We start from the raw sequence: 20803 nt of genomic DNA on the forward strand, positions 1-20803 counted from the left end.
AAAAGTGTAAATACTGAAAGGGGACGAAAAGTCATTTCAGGTTATTATCACGTGTACTTAGATACAAAGGTCCAGAACTAATTCACAGAATCACAGATTTAAGAAGTCTTCAGCACAGAGAAAGAACCTTCGGCCCACCAATTCTGCTTCTGTCAAAAACAAGCTCCTAAATATTTTATGCTCATTTCCCAGCACTTGGGTTCGTCCTTAACTCCTTCGCATCACAAGTGCACATCTAAATATATCTTAGATTTCACGAACGTTTCTGCCTCTACCAAACTTACAAGCAGTGAGTTCCAGACTACTCCGCTGCCCCAAGTGGATGAAAAAGAGTATCCTCAGGTCCCTCTGAACCTTCTGTCCATCACCTTAACTCTATGCCACATGGTAAGCAATTGCATAACATAGGGGAAAGATTTCTTGTTGCTTATTATACACCTCAATCCCGCCCATACTCATTCGCCTCTGTTCAAAGGAAATGAATCCAAATCTGGCCAAGTTGTCTTCATAGCTAAATGTTGTTCATCTCAAGAAAATCTCTCATACGTTTCCCCCTGCATTGTCTCCATGACTGTCAAATGCATCCTCTGATGTGGATTCCTTAACTGCACACAGCTTTCTGCTCTGGTCTAAATCATGCTTCTTGCAGTTTGAGAATAAACTTTTTCGCCTTAAAAACACTGTCTTCAGCTTCTAACGAACCATTTTATGATCTTTATAGAGGAAAAGTGAAGCTTCCATCAGGTCAACAGCATAACAGCTGTTTGTAAGTTATTCTGCACAATGGAATTTTTGACAACTTGTGCGCTGGACCTGACACGAGAGGAGACCTTCCCTGAGCTCACTGGTTGCAAACTGCTTTTCTGATTGATGGCAAGTCACACAGTTGCTTATATCTACCGCACAGCATTCCCCTAACTTTAGTTCCAATGCTGTTGCAATGACCCCGGTTGTGATTCGAGAAGAGTACTTTCCACTCCATCACCAAGAAGCCATTGCCTCGACATTTCAATGATCATGAAAGCGTTCCTTCAGGGTCTCATCACCATCCCGAGCTACATAACGCACAACGACTCCCAAAATATTATATAATTGCAGTGCGGCGACTTCGCATGTGAAACATCTCAAGACACTTGTTTTGGATGGAATACGTCTCTCGTGCATTATCTGCAAAATTCAAACTGCGTTTCAGTCTCTGCAATGCTGCACGAGATCAGAAGATTCTCAGAGAAGATAAAAAGCTCTACTAATTGAAAGAAAAGCGATCATTTCAAGTAATGGAGTCCTAGACATATCCAGGACAAAAACAAATCCTTCAAGCCAACTCCTCCATGTCAATCATATATTCTAAATTAATCCACTCCCATTTAACAACATTCCGCGCACATATCTCTAAACGTTTCCTATTTATTCACGAATCCAGATGCCTTTTAAATGTTGTCACCGTACTATCCTCCAACAACTCACTGTCAAGATATTTCATACGTACAGCCTCTTTTGTGACAAACATTGTCCCTCAGTTCCATTAGAAATCTTTTCCTCTTACTTGTAACCTCTGCCCTCCAGATTCGGATTTCACTATCCTGGGGACAATGTCTTGTCTATTCACCTTATGCATGCCCCTCCTGATATAATAAACTTCTGTCAGGTCTCCCTTCAGCCTCCGACCATCCAGGGAAAAACGCCCAGTCTGTTTATCTTCTCCATATAAGTCAATCCTTCCAACTCTGCTAACATCACTGCAATTTTTTTCTGAATCCTTTCAAGTTTACCAGCATTGTTCTTCTAAAAGGGTGGCCAGAATGATACACATAATTCCAAAAGGGGCCAACCAATGTACAGCCACAGCATGACTTTCGAACTCTTGTATTCAGTGGCACGGATCAATGAATGTAAGAGTACCAATCACCTTCTTCACTGCACTGTCTCTCCATGCCTCCATTTTCAATGCACTTAGAGTCTGCACACCGAGGTCTCATTGTTTGGCAACAATCCCCAGGACCTTACCATTAAAAGTATAAATCCTCCTCGGATTTTACTTATAAAAAGCCTCACCTCATATTTATTTAAATTAAACTCCAATTCCCATTCCTCGGCATTTTTGCCTGTCTGAACAATATCTGTTTATAATCATTCTCATCAAAATTTCAAATCGGAACGCCAACGTCACTCTCACAAAATTAGAAATTGCTGGTGAAATGCAGGAGGTTTACTGGCCTCTTTGGGAAGTGGTGTTAGCATTTCAAGTCGAGTGACTCTTTATCTGAACTAACGCATTCTTTGTGCACGTGTGTCAACTTTACTTTTGGGTTAAGAAACTGTAATTAGATTAGATTACTTAGAATGTGGAAACAGGCCCTTTGGCCCAACAAGTCCACAACGACCCTCCGAAGAGCAACCCACACAGACCCATTCCACTACATTTAACCCTTCACCTAACACGACAAGCAATTTAACATTGCCAATTCACCTATACTGCACATCTTTGGACGGTGAGAGGAAACCGGAGCACCCAGAGTGAACTAACGCAGAAACGGGGAGAATGTGCAAACCACTCAGACAGTTCCCTGAGGCGGGAATTGAACCCGGGTTTCTGGTACTGTGAGCAGTAGTGCTTATCACTGTGCCAGCCTGCCGCCCCTTAAGACTAGATTAAATTCCCGACATTGTGGAAAGTGGCCCTTTGGACCAACCAGTCCACACCGACCCTCTGAAATTTAACCCACCCAGACCCATTTTCCTCGGACTAATGCAAATGACAATCTGCGGAATTTAGCATAGCCAATTCACCTGACCTGCCACGTAATGCTTGTATCTGACACAAAAATGGTGTTAATTTCTCATATTCATCCATCTGCACCCGCCGCCCACCTCAGGTCTGCTGATATCCGAGCGATGAATAAATGGTTCGAGTGACACTGACAAGCCAGTGGTGTACATTCTCAATTTACTCAGCAGATGAATATTTGGCTTGATATATCTGAGCTGGTTTAAATGTGAAGAGTCTACTTACCTGAACAGAGGACCCCTACGCTACTGCCTTCGATGTCAGACGAATTCAATGTGTTGGAGATCCTGCAGTCCTGGAGCTGTGATTCATGTCCATGACATTGGACAACATGTACCCACGAACCACCATCACTCTCCCCGTACTTTGAAGAATTATATATTTCTAAGGCATAACCGCATCCCAGCTGTCTGCAGACAACGTTGGCATCATTCTGATCCCACACGGTGTCATGCACTCCGCCCCAGCTTCCATGAGAGTAAACTTCAACTCGGCCATCACAGCGGCTTTCTCCATTCACTAGTCTTAGCGCCCAATTTTCATCTGTAAAATAAGAGTTACTGAGAACAGCGATTGAAATGAACACAGATATTCGAGAACTGACAATCACAGGAAAATGTATGATTTGCAATCATAAAGATATTTTGTCCATTTACTTTTTCAAATACTTTCATCATGTCATTACATTACTTCTGAAAAAAAATTGAGAGGGGCGTGGAAATAAAAGTGCTGCTATTCTGGCATTCGTTGAAAATAAAGTCTCGTCTTTAGCAAGCGACCTCATCCATTCAGGTCGACTGTCAGTCTGCAGATGCTACTCGTAGGCTTTGACCATTTATATGTTGCCACTACTCTCATGGTTGACGGCAGAGCATGTTGCACTGAGCAAATGACCCGCAACATGACTGAGACAACGGTTAAGATGATAATGGAGACGGAGGAACAAGTCTGTTTGAGAATTATGACATTCAAACCACTTGTGAACATTTGCGATAGCTCATAAATTTTAAAACGTGATGCTGTCACTCACTAATGTAACTGCCAATATTCTCCATTTTCTTTTGAACATTGTCTCCACGCTATTGATACGTCAATATCTTTTATTAGAAGGTACGAATACATCTGAGTTCTGCGGCGCCATTTGTGCAGATTCTGATATTCCCTGCCAGGAGTTGAGGGCAGAATGTCATGTCGTAAAAATGTTGACACGAGTAATTCAGATGCTTTATGCATTCTCTGGGGGAATGTTGGAAAATGTATGCTTTGGAATTGGAGCCCAGTTTCAGCTCGTGAACAGGGAAACTATGAAGAAATATTGAAAACAAAACTCATGCAGCCCCTAATGTTTGTCAGGAAATCAAATCTGGTTTCCACATTTGATCTGCCCGACAAGGTCTTCAGGCTCATAAAAGAGTGACAAAATTATAACTAAAGGCCTCTAAAACCAACTTAGTTAAAATGAAATCAGGCATCAGCACAAAACCTGGCCTCACTAATCACATCTTCGTTCCCTGAAAGACTAAGTATCAGAATAATAATCGTTCAAATGTTCGTGAAATATTCCAAATCTGAAACAGTACAGAGAGTTTAGAAGCACTCACACAATTAGTAACCCAGGCAGAATGGATGCATTTTTGGAGAGACAGGGGATTGACATTTGAAGAATGCGGCAGTTATATGCAAAGATTTAGGAAATTAATTATCATCTTGGATGGCATTCAGAATTTTTTTAAAAACATAATGTACATTTAATACAAATTAACTTCCGAAAACTCAAGTGTCGCATCTCAGAACATCATTGTGCCAAATCAAACATGGCCTCTTGATTTGCAAAGTGGAGGTAGAAATTAAGACCTGGTGGTGCTGAGAGTGCCCGAAATTCCAGAATGGCAGCTGGTAAAGATCAAACTGAGTTAATAGTCTGGAATGGAAAGTTAGTCTTAGCGATGGTGACAGTCAAACGATTATCAATTCTCCTAACAACTCATCTGACTAATACTTTTCCTTATGGAAGGACATCTGCCGGTCTAACCTTTTCTGACTGACATATGACTGCGGAGTATTAACCATATAGTTGAAAGGTAATGACTTCCTGAAGTGAACTAGTGCACCAGTTAAACGGAGATTAGTCACAAAAGGCCAACAGGCCATGGGCTCACCAGTGACATTCCATTAAGGTATAAATAAAATAATTCCAAACTTTAAGTACACAGAAACACTGTTTAGCGAAAGAGCAATTGCTATAAAGGACACACCCGAGCAGATGACATTGGCCATACTTCCATGTAAACAGTTGAAGCTTGCCCCATGTGAAACTGGACAGTTCCACAATCGTCGCTCGTTTCCATGGCATTCATAGTTTTCCTTCCACACTGGTTGGGCTCCCCTCCCAAATCGAGCATCTCTCGGGATCGACTTTACAGTCCCGCAAAAAAGGTGCTCACAGACCACATTGGCGTCTTGTAAGCCAAAGTAATCACCGCACAGCGTTCCCCACTGCTCTCCATGCAGGACCTCCACTCGCCCAGAGCACCTGTTCTCGCCACCAACCAATCGGGGACCATTGTTTCCTGTTTTGGATCAAATAAACAAACAAACGTTTGCAAATATCCACGCACTTGTTCGAGATTCAAAAGAGAAAATAAATCGAATCTCATCCTCCATTGCCCAATACAACACATGACAGTTACAATGTCTTCAAAATAATTACGATTATTTCATGAAACTCTTTCCACTATTCACATTTAAAGGGTATTCCCAAGATAGTGATTATGATCATTTACCTCAGTCCTGGAAACCCTATGAAACGAGGGTGTAAAGGTTGACTTGATGCAGTCCATAGTTTGATAACAGCAGTGTACTTTTGGTCCCGATTGCTCGTGCAGGTTAGATTGACTTTTGCAATCATGCAGTAATGCTTAACTCAATTTACTGATGAATACGTGGCTGCATTCTTGTTAGAGAGATGTGGTTGATGGTGATTTAACCTGATGGTCACTATTCATCAGCCGAGGGTTGAGCTCAGAAGGTGAGGACCATCATGGCAACTTCAGATTGTGGGGGTAATGAACCAACGCTGATGGCATAACCTTATATCAAAGACCAGTCATTCGACCCACTGAGGTAGTCGATTCCATCAGGGTGTTACAATACAGTGCAGCTAACGAGGCGAATGTATTACATAATTATTTTTGAAAGCAATTTATGAAACATGGGCAACAAATGAGTTTACAAGTTTGAGGCAATTGAGATAATTATAATGTTAAAAGTTTTTTTCTACAGTAAGATGATGAGCATCCAGGTGACCAAATCATGACCAGTGCATCAGATGCTGGCTGCAATATGCAGTTTCAATAATATTAACCTTTATTCTCCCATCGAACCTACAGTAATGAAATCAATTATAACCTGTGAAAGTGTACCGTTTGGTAGAATGTGACATGGACTTTCCCGCATTTGCATTGAGATGCAGAGTAACACTTCGAAATTAGCCCCTGGTACCATGCATCAATGTTTTTAAACCATTATCCATGACATCTCCTAATTTCAGTAGAGCATGCAAAGAGAGCAAAACAGATAAGTACGTGACAGATGAAACTTTAAGCAAAGAAGTTTGAGGCAGTATATTTTGGCAGCCTGGAAAATGACGTACAACGTGCATTTAAATGTTTTCACCTTTTCCCTCTTCATGTTGTGAATAAGTGCACTTTGACAGAAGTGCTGGAGCTTCAAAAGCTGAGATACATCAAGTTGACAGAATACTTGGAAGAGTAGTCAGCAATGCAACTTAAACTTAAATTTAAGAATAGAAGAATTTAAGGCAGAAAGAGAGAAATAATTCCTTTGCGTTTGGGAAGATGGGAAAACATTGTTTATAATTATGTGGAACACATAATTCACAAAGTGTGTCCTGGCTCTTGAAGAGATGCATGCTCGACTAATGCGTATTAGTCATGTTATGGATTGTATTCAACCAATGGAGCTGGAACACATAAAGGTATACGAAAATATTACTTGATGAACAAAGCAGCAAACGAAAGAATTTACTGGACCTGCCAATTGATCATCGAAAGAGTAACAGGCAATAATGTTACGATTTGGGACAAAACGTGCACAGTATTGCATATTGGAATGTAATGAATCATTGTTGTGGTTCTGTTCGCCGAGCTGGAAATTTTTGTTGCAAACGTTTCGTCCCCTGTCTCGGTAACATCCTCGACAGGGGACGAAACGTTTGCAGCAAAAATTTCCAGCTCGGCGAACAGAACCACAACAACGAGCACCCGAGCGACAAATCTTCTCCCAAACTTTGAATGTAATGAATCAGACAGTTGACAAAGTGCATACCATGCAAAATACAACGTGTTACGAAGGCAAGATAAATTTACAGCAACGTGAAAGTTAAGAGATTGGGAAGGGACAAGTAAGTAAGGGACAGAACGGTGAATAAATTACCATGATAATATCTATCAGCCAACGAGTGTTTGTGAGCTGGAACTTCTTGCTGAAAAGTTTGTTGGCAAGAGATACCTTCAATGATGCCATCCAGTCTGTTAGCATTGTTAAAAACTACTGACCCGATTATGGGTCACGGAGATTCAGAAAATAAACAATTGTCTTGTCATAACTTAAATTGTCTGAAGTTCACGTCAATGTATCTGTATCGAACAATGATTCATATTATCCTCCATGAGCGACGTTTAGTCAACGTCGACACTAAAGGGTATTGACTGTGGACAGTTGAAGAAATGTCTTTCCCACCCCAAACGCAAACGTTTTAAAATGTTTAAATTTTGAATAATTTCGTGTATATTTTACCTCATCACTCTTGTGCCACGGAACATGAGAATCTTGAGGATTAGTTGAGTCAGGAATGCCAGCGACATTACTCTTACACACATTAAGCGGAAATGTGTCTTTTTCTTTCGGTAAGCTTGTACTCACCTGAACATATCAGGGTGACATTGTTGTGTCCAGTGCAATCCTGGTGCGTGGTTGAAGACCGAGGGCACGTCCCCAGCTGAGTCTCATTGCCCGTACATTGAAACACCTCGGTAGCCGTGAGAACAGCACTGCCTCCAGAATGCATCGAGCTTGAAACAGACACCGCGACTCCACAACGAAGCTGTGCACAGGCCACATTGGCGGTTTTCAAATCCCATTCAAGCCCACACATTGTTTTCCAGGTGTCACCGAACTGAACCTCCAGTCTTCCAAAGCATTGGGAATTTTGTGGTACCAACCTCAGAGCTCTGTGATCTGAGATATTTTTCAAAATCAGAGCAATTTATAACAACAGTGACTTAGATTATTTTCTGATAAACGTTAATGTGATTAATTTTCGGTCAGGTACATCTGGAAATAAATTGTTCCTGCAATCAGTTTGCTGCCCTGTCGATCTCATTCATGTTCACCCACAACTCCGACCCTTATCTAATCTGACAGAAAGTGACTTTCAACCTAGAGATAAATGGCACAAAGTGATTCTGCCAGCCAACTCAATGTCGAACCTCAGTATGCATTGGGTTGTAAATGTGATAATTCCTGCAGCGCACTTCTCTCAATGTGGCTTCAAATGACATCACAATGGACACCTATCCTGCCCCTTCACCGGAGTGGAAACGGTAACAGGAATTCACCTCTCCCATTGTCTTCAAATATTCACAAATTGCATTGTAACACAGAATAAATTGGGGGTTTTGTTAGTATCATGTTAATAATATTTGGATAGTTGTCGTTGTGTTATCATATCCCTTTCTGGTTCCAGACAGCACTGACTTGTGATAAACCTGCACAGAAATGGCAATAGATTTTTACCTGAACAGACGACACCAGCATCATTGTCGTGTGAGTAGCTGTGGGGATCCCATTCCTGTGAATGACACTCCTTCAGAGCCCGCTCGGTCCCGCTGCACTCAACATTCCAGGTCACAATAGGTCCGGATCCTCGTCCAAAGTGAGCCTCGCCCGGGGCAGAGACCGCGGTCCCACAGTCCAGCTCCCGACACACAACAGCAGCATCTTGCATGTCCCATTCATCATCATCCACAGTTCCCCACTGCCCCTTGTAGTGAATCTCCACTCGGCCAGAGCAAGGACTGCCCCCATTCTCAAGTCTCAGCCTCACTGTCTCTGTAAATATAGAAGTGGTCACCAACGTGAACACTGCTTAATTGTATAAGATCGAATCATCGCCTGCATTCCCGGCTCACAATGAATGGGAGTGAGGGCATGGTAAAAATGCAGGCTATCGCAATATAACTCAGGATACGTAATGTGGATGGAGAAGGGCGAATGGTCATTTTAAAAAAGATGCCGAGTCACAGAGAGCGAGGGTCTCCACTAAACTAGCCAACGTGAGAAGATTTTTATTTCTCATTCATGGGATGTGGGCACTCTGAATCGCGAGAAAAACACACTGATCCGCCCTGCGAACATCTGAAAATGAAACAGCATTTCCGTCTCCCACTGCCAGAATTATTGTGGGATGTCCAGTCATGTGAGCATGATGTCACTGCTCAATTGTGAGTGAAATAATTTAGAAAATTTCCAGAGCAGCACTGCGTGTGTAGGTGCATCTTCACAGTACCTCCATGTGTTGTCTCTCTATCTGAGAACGGCAGTGTGCGGAGGAACTGAGTTTTCACACTCTGCTCCCCTGAAATAAGAAACCTTCAGGAATAATGCATCCCCATTAGTTATGAACACACAGCTGTTCAACTTGCACATTAAGGCAAGGAGATCATCAGCACAAGTTAGTGTTTGAACGGAATCATCAGAATACAGGTTTTGCCTCGAAATGACAAAAAAGTGCAATTACCTTTACTCTCGGCCTGAGTGTCCACACGTCTGCCTGAAATAGGGGGATGAAAATTAAAATGTTACAATTCAATTTAACACGTAGAAATAAATTAAACAAATGCAACAAATGCGGGCAATAATTATCGTTAGTTTGCCAAATAATCCTATTTTACACAGAGGATTGTGTTAGTAGGGAATTAGCTGCGAGTGGAAGTGATTGAGGTGGGAACATTAATAACGTGTAAAAGAGGTTCGGACAATCACATGGATAGGGACAGTTGAGAAGGATATGAGTCAAGTGCAGAGAAATAGGTTTTGTGTGGATTGACATTTTGGTTGACATGGAACAGTTTGGGGCAAAGGGTCTATCTCCGTGCTATGACTCTATATGATATCTGGAAATTTCATATCCTCATTTCATGCAATGCTGATAAAAGCAGGAAATATAATTACTGCAATTATCAATTATTGTCTGTTTTCTTCTAAAGTTAACCGAATTGGTTCCACACACAGAGACACGCTGCCAACTCTCTGACTGGTCTACTCGTCACTTGTTTTGAATCTCAGAATAATTTCTATAAAACTTTCAAGCAATCAGACAACACGGGTCATCTGTCCATGTGTTAGTACATGGTCGCTCACTTGATTTATTGAATCCCTGCTGTACAACCTCTCTCATTACTTGCATTCACCGACTTGACTGATCGTTCACCTCTTTATCATTCGTATGCAATATCCTTACAATGTACTGCTAAATCCTTATTGTTTTTTAATGTAATTTGGTTGCAGAAAATGATCAGGAAAAATTTAAAACAATGTCTTGCAGGTTGGCCCGTTCATCAGAAGTTTGATGTTCCTTACTAACTGGAGAGTTTTGGAAAACAACAAATCCGGATCAGATCAGTGACACCATTGTGAACACTCACTGATAGGAGAACTGATGCAAACTAAATCTACTGAAAGACTTTTCGTCGCGATTTCAGACAGATATAACTATGGAATAAACTTGTCTGGTTTTGAACACGTATGTTGTCCTTTTGAACTACTTTTGAGAACATTTACTGTCTCACATGAAACACTACAGAGGACATAACTTTCAGCGTTGAATCAAGTGACAGTCGGTACAATTCGTGTCCTACACTTTTCACACCGATAAAAGAACATAAGAACTCGGAGCAAGAGTGGGCCATCTGGCCCATCAAGGCTGCGCCACCATTCAATGAGATCCTTTCGTGGATTCAGTTAGACTTACCCGCCTATCCTCCACAGCCCATAATTCCTGTATTGTTCAATAATCTATGTATCTTTGTTTTAAATGCATTCAACAACAAGGTAGCCTCAACTCCTTCACTAGGCAGTGAATTCCACAGATTCACAACAGAATTGGTGAAAAAGTTACCTCAGTCTGAAATCTCATTCTCCCTATTTTAAGGCGACTTTCCCGGGTTCTAGTTTGACCCGCCAGTGGAATAAACCTCCACGCTGCTATCATATCTACTCCCTTCATAATTGTATAAGTTTCAGTAGGATTCACCACTCATTCTTCTAAATTCCAATGAACGTAGTCCTCGTCTTCTCAAGCTCTCCTCACAGGCCAAACCTCTCTTCTCCAGAATCAATGCTGTGAACCTTCTCCGCTATCTCTCTAGTGCCAGTATATTCCTTCTCTAACACTGAATACAGCCTACTTCAAACTGAATCGCTGTATTGAGAAAGAAGTCAATTTGTTTTCAGTCTGCTTCAGCCGGACATGAGGGATATGAACGTCACTTCTTAACTGTAGTGTTTATTTAGATTTCAATAAATAGTCATTATTTGACTGATATTTTGTAATTTAACTAAATGTCAGTCAAGGCAGGGAATATAAAGAAACAAAATTATTGACAGCAGCAACAATGCAGAATACCTGCCCTTTTTGAACGCGAATTAAAACTGAACACATGTTAATTACTAAATTTAGAAACTAAACAATGCATTCACCTCCCGTTTGAAAGGACTTTACTCATTCATTTTTAAAAAAAAGATCAATTAGACTTTACGGTCTACCCGAGTAGTAGAATTATGTCGAGAATAAAGAATTCATGTCTTCGTAAAATTGAAAACAATGAGTTGAACATGGGAGCCTGGAAGTGATCCTTGTATTTCTTCTTGTCTAATATCGAATTTATAAAAGAGTAATAATGGATTAAGAAGTCCGCTATCCATTACTTCTGCAGGAGGTGAATATTGAAGTGGTTTATGCAACTTACAATTTCATATTTCATGCACTTCCCTAGTTGTTCAACAAAGATCTACAAAACATAATGATGGAGCCGTTCACCATCTCGTGCTTTGTCATCTGATCCAAGAATGTTGTTACTTCTAGTTTAGCAAATATGAGATTAAGCAATCCAATTTGTCCCACTGTTTCACAAATTGAGAAGATTCAAAGCGCGAGATGAAACAAAATAGTGTACAAGTGATGCAGAACCAGAGTAAAATTACTTCTCTTTCAAATCTATTGTCTCGTCTTAGGAGCGACTGAGACTGTTGATCTCGAAGGTACACAAAACTAAACTCAGAAATCTTTATTTCAATGGTTCTGAGCAACCTCTGGAAATTTATTTTTGCATAGGTCCCCAATCAGGTCTCCTTCAAATGCATTTAATTAAATTATATGCAACAGCGTCAGGACTTCTGCCTCTGCTCGTCAAACTCACAACATAAACCATTTCACAAATTAAGCCAAAGCAATTGAGACACCAGGCTGCTGGCAGAAAAGAAAAGTGCATATGGAAAATCTGAAACAAATATGAAGAATGCTGGAGGAAAGCAACGCATGCGGAGAGAGGAACAGTGTTAAAGTTGCGACTCTGTTGGGACTCCTTATTTTCTATCCTTCTGTTCTGAGTGATCATATCAGACTCGAAACATTATCTGTGTTTCACTCTTCATTAATGTTGACAGATCTCCTGAGTTTATACAAAATTTTCCAAGTTTCTTTAAGGTATGAAGCTGTTATGCATACTGCGCAAAGTTCATGTTAATAAATGTATAATCAACCTCCTTTCTTCATATATCAGCTAATAAAATAATGTTGAAAGTATTCACACATATAGAATGTGAAACCAAGTCTGAACGACTTCAACAGTGTTGATATGCATGTCTTTTTTTATCTTCTGCCATATACCTTAGGACAAAACAGACAGCAACTAAAATTTAAAGGAGATAATACCAGTTTGATCTTCTGGATATAAAATGCAATCCACTCTCAGTGTCACTGTACCCATTATATGGGTGTAAATGGATTGACCAAATACAGCACGTCAACAAAATCTAGGCACACTAGTTACTCTAATCCAACATTTCGATCTCGAGAGACTGATTTAACCTCTTCCATCTGCTTTATGGAAATAATCCACAACATGCCGACGTAAGCACGTAATTTATTAATGTACATGGAAATATATCGGAGAGCCAACGGGAGAAGAATGAGAAAAAAGGCTTCAATACCTTGGATAATTCATGATGCTGAATAAGTAGGAGTAAATTTTCCAGAGAATGAGAAGCCGAACTTACCACAAAGCTATACACCTCCGTGTACATGAACTCTCTTAACATACTACGCCATAGCATTTACAGAATCTTGTTTAACTTAGACACCCTACAGTGTGGAAACAGGCCAAATGGCCCAACAAGTCCATGCTAACCCTCCGAAGACTAACTCAACCAGACCCATTCCTCTCTGATTAATTCACCGAGCGCAGTGTGGGCAACGTGGCATGGTCTGCACATCATTGGACTGTGGGAGGAAACCGGAGCACCTGGATACACAGGGACAATGCATAAACAGGGACAATGTGTAAACTCCACTCTGACATCATCGGAGACTGGAAACAACTCAGCCACCATGCCGCTCCATATAATGATCTGAACTGGGATGTCCATCCTTTCACTACAAATCGAGAACAGGAGCCAGATTTACAGCATTATTCACTTTCTGACTCCTCAAGAGTAATAACTGTGAGCAATGCACAAGCCAGCGCTATGAACAGACATTCGCTACTTACATTGCTGCAATAAACTGTAACACACTTTCAAAAGCTGGAAGGCACTTGGCACAAAGAAATCGGCTTCACTTACAACCCTTCCATTAGCTGAAGAACTTAAAGCATTCACCACCAAGATTCAGCCACCAAAGTTGCGCCATCAATGTTAACTGCAACAACTCAGCTAAACTCCTTCCCTCAACCGAACAAAACTGCAGCCACACTACCGAACAAGGTGCACAGATAATTAAAAGCACCGGCACCTGCAAATTCCCATCCTGATTGGAATGGCGACATTGTTCCTTCACTGATACATGACCATGATTCTGTAATTCTCTCCACACATATGATGATGTACCGAGCCTCAACTAATGCAGTGGACCATGAGATCAGGTGACCGCCGCCTGGTTGGATTTTATGTAACATTGACCAAACCAGACATTCCCACAGTTTTGAACAAATAGAAAAAGTGTCGTGACATAAATATCCTAATAATGATTTTCACCTCTCCCATTTGTCACTAAGAATAAAGTTGGAAAAGGATTTATTTTGGATATTTCATTTTTTAAAGGCTTGCGTGATGAAAATTGTGATGTTAAACAATATTGAGGCAAACATGTTAATTCCACATCAAATAGTGGAAAATATCTTGAATGTGGTGAACATGAATTTAGTAACATATGTAAAAATCACAACTCCAGATTACAGTCGAGCCAGTTTATTTGGAAGCACTAGCTTCTGGAGTGCCGCTCCTCTATCAGCACAACGACATGATGAAGGAGCAGCGCTCTGAAGGGTAGTGCTTCCAAATAAAGCCCGTTGGACTCTAACATGATGTTGTGTGATTTTTAACTTTGTCCACCCCAAACCAACACTGGCTCCTCCACATTAAAGCAACGTCGGTCCACAAATAATATCACAAAACGGTCAGGCAGACCATAGGTATAATCTGAGAGTATAATCCATTTGTGCATGAGTTTAATTAATGGTGACATAGTGCTGACTGGTGTTTTACTGACACCATATTCACTGTTAGCCCAGAGTCTGGTGCACCCAAATGTAACAGACAACCGTTACAGCTGGTCAGATTTTGTTGAGAAGATTGGGATTGCTTTCTTCTTGGCTTGCCTTCAGTGATAACACCGTTAGCAAAACAAAAAATCGAAACAAGATTAGACGCCTAAACTACCTCCATATTTCTGTTCAGATCATGTTGAAAAGTAAGTCTAGTACAACTGTCATCAGAGAATGGGTACAACTCTCACCGGAGAATAGGAGATATGTGTAAAGTGAGTTCAAGTTTTCGAAGAGCTAACTCTGCCAACAAAATGATATTAATGTAAGCCCTGCCTCAATTTGCAGCTCTCTTGCCTCGACACAGAAAGGTAATTGCTCAAACCCGTTTCAACCGGTTTGAGCATAAATTCAGTGCTGAAGGAGCAGTTGGTGCACGTATCTTAGAGTCCTCGACACTCTGTGGGAAAAGAAGAGGGTGAACCCTGTCGGGTTGTTCCCTCAGCAGACTGTCCAAGTCATTTGGCAGAATGTTTCATCACCAGAACGTTCTAACAAGCACGAAGACGTCGCTTGGCTTGTGGTGAGAACGGCACAAACTGCGAGATCCCTCATGTACACCTGGCCAGTTTGCGACTCACCACACTGCTCTCTAAGTGGATGCAGGGTTTGGAAGGATGGCAGGGGACACGGGAAGTGACCGTCAAACACATCTTTCTGGATTTGCCCTTTGCAAACGATGTCTGGAGAAAGATGCAGTCAATTCTGTCGATGCTTTTCACAAGCAGCTCTTTGACTCAGGACACTGCTCTCCGATCAGTTGCCCACGATACACACCGACACTGAAACAAACATCAACTGCGCCTGAAAGAGCATCAACTCGCTGAAAAATGCTCTTTGGTTTGCATGAAACTCTTTGGTATTCCAGAGCAAGCGTTTGACCCCGACGGAGAGTTGCACACTGGCACATTCCAAGGTGCAGGACTATGTGTTTAGGAATGCATTAAATGTTGAGGCAGCTGCCGCCAAGGCAGTGGAGAAAGACCACTGTCTGAGGTCTTACTGCTGAAGGTATATGGGGGTCCGTTCAGTTATCAGATCCCCGATATCTCAAGTATATATAAATGCAATCATGTTCAAGTAAGACATGCCTTTAGTGTGTTGCTGGATAGAGTCAAATTCCAGTGTTTGTTTGTCCTTCGTACAGGATTGTACAGAAGTAGGAGAAAGTGAGGATTGTAGATGCTGGAGATCAAAGTCTAAAAGGGTGGTGGTGGAAAAGCACAACTGGCCGGGCAGAATCCGAGGAGCTGGAGAATCGACGTTTGAAGCAGAAGATCTTTATCCTGATGAAGATTTTATGCTCGAAACGTCGAACCTCCTGTTCCTTGTATGCTGCCTTACCAGATCTGCTTTTCCAGCACCATAGTTTTTGACTACTGTACAGAAGTGACCTGTTTCAGTGACTCCGTATGCATGTAAAAGTATTTTATTAATAAAGTTTTTAATTGGAGAGAGGAAATAAACGACATCTTTCTGTAAAGCTGTTTAGATTAATTTCACTGAAATTCTTCAACAACTTCCCCAGTCCAGGAAGAAGAGCTATTGATATTGCGCTGGCCAGTGGCAACCATTCAACTGAATTCACTGAATAACAAAACTGGTGAACAAAAGAAGGTCAAAGAACTGTACATGTTGGAAATCAGAAACAAAGGAGAAATTGCTGGAAATACTTCGCGGATCTGGCAACATTTGCAGACAGAAAGCAGCGTGAATGTTTCGCTTTGGTTATTTGAAGATGACCAGTTGACTGTGCCCTTTATTAGAGCGACAATTCTAACAGATTTCATGGAATAAATTGACTAACAAGTTTCCAAAATTGCAGAACTGTCTGAACAATAAAATATAACAAATTAGCACACAGCGCCTTTGTTCCACTGAGGATGTGAACGGCTAACTGCGACCTTTATCACAGCAATGTTTCTTACACTTTCCTCGGAGGAACTTGCCTGTCACGTTTTCAAAATTGCAGAACTGTCTCAACAACAAAATGTACCAAATTGGCCCAGAGTTCCTTTGTTTCACTGACATTGTCAACGGCGCTATATAAATGCATCAGTGTCGAGAAAGTTTTCGAATGTAAAGAGAAGAAACACGAACTAAAATCAGTGGCACAACAAGCTCCGAGAAATGCAAAAATATTCAGTTTCTATTTTACACTCTCCCAAATATTGACGAATAAATTAGGTAAATATTGTTCACCAGGTTTCCCGACTACACACTCTGTTGAAGCAGCGATGGGCACTGTTTCCAAACACACCCGAATTGTCTGAGTAGGTTTTCAACTCTGAGCTGTACAAAAACTCCGAATAAATGCAAGGATTGGGAGTTAATGGGGGTTGTGGTTGGGAAGCTCTGAAGCCTCAGAAACAGTTCCATAAAAAGTCAGAAAATAATGAAGACAAAATAGTTTTCATTCCCTATCATGCCAATATTTTATCTCGCATAGACTGATCATTATATTATTGCCACATCTATGTTGCCAATCATTGACCTATAAATGGTTGCGAAAATGTATTCAAGAGACTATAACTCACAGTTCAATAGCTGCAGAAGAAGTAAGTTCACGAGGGTTACAAACATCGTCCCAGCTGGTGGTTCCAGATCAAATCGGAACTTTAGCTGAATGCTGATCACAAATACTGAGCAGCAATTAACATATCAAGTGACTCCTCGATTTCTGTAACGTTTGGTTCCTTCACCACGACTTGTCCAGGGGCCCGTCTTTCTTTCCATCAACCAATAGATTTTAATGTGTGCCGACTATGAAGTAAACTCTGTCTTCTCCACCAATGAGAAATGATGTGACCATTAATGGATACAATGAAACCGGGTTCCAAACACTAGTTCATCTTAACAGATCAATGACGTTTCAGATTTTGACTAGGAAGCGAGTCCCCACGCCGGAATCCATATCACACAATCACACAACCACAGGAGGTTATTGGTCTCAGATTCATTGAAAATACTTTGCAACTCAGCAGCTCCACGAGCAGCTGGAGAAAGAGCTCGATTTCCATTTTTTCACTTTACACTCTTCAGGACTAAAAATGCAGACTAACAACTTCAGAGCTGAACCTCTACCCTTCCTTTACATTACAAGTAACCCCTTTCCTCCCTTATATATTCCTGTCCTGTCGACATTGATCTCAGCACAGCAGACCCACATTAATCTCATTCCCCCAATCCTTAGCACCTATTCTGAGTCATAATTCTGTCTATTACTATAACTATCAGTCCGTTGTCTTATTCTCTGAGCACACCGACCACCTGTTTCAGTCTCTTCTCCTCCCCCGTCTGTGCACACTATTAAAAACTGTCATTATCCAGAATAATCACATTTGATTCAAAATATTAACTCGCTTTGTGTATCCACAGATGCTGCTCAACTTGTTGTTTTCTTCAAATGTCGGTCTTGTTTCTTTATAAAATCAGCTTTCCGTTATTCTAAAAGTGTTAAACATTGAATTAACTTTTAGAAAGACTTTAAAAAGTCCCCAAAAACCTTATCTTACTTTTACTACAGTTCGTAATTTCTATGTCTCTTCTGCAAACTTGTTCCCTCGTCTCCATCACTATACCTTCCAATATATAATTCATCAGTATCATTCGGTAGAATTTGTCCAACCTAGTTGCGAGAGGAAATAATTGTTTTCTTTTCCTCTTCCTATGCAAAATCTGCTCAAATTTCAAATCATGTTGATTTCCCTCCTTGGTTGGTCAGCTCTTATGGGACGGATAAAGTGCTATACAACAATGTTTCGCAATTATTCAAATTTGCCAAATATCAAATTTCCTCTTGATATGCCTCATCTTTCAAACTTGCAGGGCCTGACATCATGGCAACTGTGACTGTACATGTAGAACATAGAACGTAGAATATCGAACATTACAGCGCAATACTGGCCCTTTTGGCCCTCAATGTTGCGCCAACTTGTGGAATCAATCCGAAGCCGACCTGTGGAATTAATCTATCCTACAGTAGTCCATTTTCATTCATATGTCTGTCTAATGACCATTAAAATGCCCTTAAAGTTGGCGGGTCTGCTACAGTTACAGGCAGTGCATTCCACGCCACTACGACTCTCTGAGTAGACTGTTATACAAAAATGCAACAAGTTTGTCACTTCATCAGAGAAAGTGAGGACTGTAGATTATGGAGATCAGAGTCGAACATTGTGGCGCTGGAATAGCACAGGAGGTCAGACAGCATCCGAGGAGCTGAAGAATCGACGTTTCAGACTGAAGGCTTTCATTGGGAATTTGTGGAGCCTGATAAATTGCATTTGTTGGCACTAACTGAGACGGCAATAGATTTAATACATGTTTTGGTTTGTCACAATGCAAAAGTTTCCAGATTCTGATAAAGAAACAAGTCTGGAAGACTAAGGGTGGAAAATATGAACTGTCTGTTCTAAATTCGAGGAAGGGAGAAACAGGGATGTACAGGCTCTCCGGTTAATTGCAATATTCTGAACATGGTAGTGTCCACCATAAACAATGTGATAACAAGCATCAACTGGGAACTAACAAAATTAAAATTCATTATGGAAGAGAAGTCTTGGTTTGAGAATTTCACAATATTTTGATGAGGGAACTTTTATATTGAATATGGGAGAATCTGTCCATGTGGTATCGATGGCTCATTGAACACTTTTGATCAAATCTAGCACAAGAGGTTGGTGTACAGAACTGAAGCCTGCGCTATCATATGTGACATACAGGTCAGGACAGAGAACTGTCTCACTGAGAGAAAAAGTTGTGCATTTTCAGTGGGAAGGAGGTGATAAACGGAGTGTATGGGAAATCGAAGGTGGGACATTAGCTACCTACAACGCACTGCAACGATTTTGGATGAGGGGATTAAATGTGACTTTGAGAGGTTTGCTGATCAGAACCATACAAACAGGCTTCAAGGCCTTCTGGACAAGTTGAGTCAAAGAGAAAATGCGTGAAAGATGCCGTCTAACTCGGATCAGTGTAAGGTTAACGACATTGGACAGAAAACAGGAGAGAATAGAACACCAGAGAGTAAAATAAATATTTAAAGGTATGTTAGTGATAATGAACAAAGAGAAACGGATGACCCGGTACCCCATTAACTGAAAACAAGGAAACAATTCCGAGACTAAAAGGTAAGTGCGAATTTGACCTTCTTTGAAAAACGGGTTCAGTCCAAGAATAAAGGTTTTTTTTAAAAAAAATGCTTCTACAGAACATTGCAGAGACCGTTGAAGTATTATGTGCCGTTTTGATCGCCTTGCCTAAGATACAGGGCTTTGCATTGGAATAGTTGCAGTGAAATCTACCAGACTGATATCGAGCATAGCAGATGTGTCCTGGAAGGAAACATTGCATTCATTGTGTCCACAATCATTGGTGAGGATCTCATTGAAACGCAAATACTTCTCACGGCCTTGACATGCAGGATGCAGGTTTGATGTTCGTCTGGCTTATGGTATCGAGAAAAATGGGTCATGGTCTTGAGATACAGGTTTGCCATTTCATAGGGTTGCACAGAGATTTTGGCACTCAGGGAATTGTGAGTGGAATTCTCGAAAAGATTGGGATGTCATTGGGTACATTCAAGAAAGATGCATCAGTTTCCGACCAGCGTGAAAACTGTGGAAGCTAAATGTAGAAGGTAAAATTAGAACATACAGCGCAGAACAGGCCCTTCGGCCCTCGATGTTGCGCCGACCTGTGAAGTATTCTCAGTTCGTCCCCCTACACTATCCCAACATCATCCATGTGCTCATCTATGGACTGTTTAAATCTTCCTAATGTGGCTGAGTTGACTTCATTAGCAGGTAGGGCATTCCACGCCCTTACCTCTCTCTGTGGAAAGAACCTGCCACTGACATCTGTCTTAAATCTATCACCCCTCAATTTGTAGTTATGCCTTCTCCTACAAGCTGACGAAATCATCCTAGGAAACGTATTTCACTGCCTGCCCTGTCTTATCCTCTGATCATCTATTATGTTTCTGTCAAATCCCCACTTAGCCTTTTTTCCAATGAGAACACAAATTTATCGGTCTGCATTCGTATGAGAGAGAGAGAGAGAGAGGGCGATAGAGACAGAGACAGAGAGAGAGAGAAAGAGAGAGGGA

At 41.1% G+C, this 20803-nt stretch overlaps 1 protein-coding gene across 1 annotated transcript in view; it reads right to left on the reverse strand.

Moving 5' to 3' along the window:
* Positions 1-20194, reverse strand: part of LOC122545945 (scavenger receptor cysteine-rich type 1 protein M130-like) — a 28981-nt gene extending 8787 nt beyond the window's left edge. Inside the window, exons 1-6 of the mRNA XM_087975382.1 lie at positions 20098-20194; positions 9609-9641; positions 8606-8920; positions 7733-8047; positions 5044-5358; positions 3014-3331 (exon numbers count right to left, since the gene is read on the reverse strand). Coding sequence (XP_087831508.1) covers positions 3014-3331; positions 5044-5358; positions 7733-8047; positions 8606-8920; positions 9609-9641; positions 20098-20194 — 1393 coding nt within the window. The remainder of the gene's footprint in view (positions 1-3013; positions 3332-5043; positions 5359-7732; positions 8048-8605; positions 8921-9608; positions 9642-20097) is intronic.
* Positions 20195-20803: the final 609 nt, after the last annotated feature.

The sequence above is a fragment of the Chiloscyllium plagiosum genome, unplaced genomic scaffold (genome assembly GCF_037043375.1).
Source record: "Chiloscyllium plagiosum isolate Xiang-an unplaced genomic scaffold, Cpla_swu_hap1 HiC_scaffold_27, whole genome shotgun sequence".
NCBI lineage: Eukaryota > Metazoa > Chordata > Chondrichthyes > Orectolobiformes > Hemiscylliidae > Chiloscyllium > Chiloscyllium plagiosum.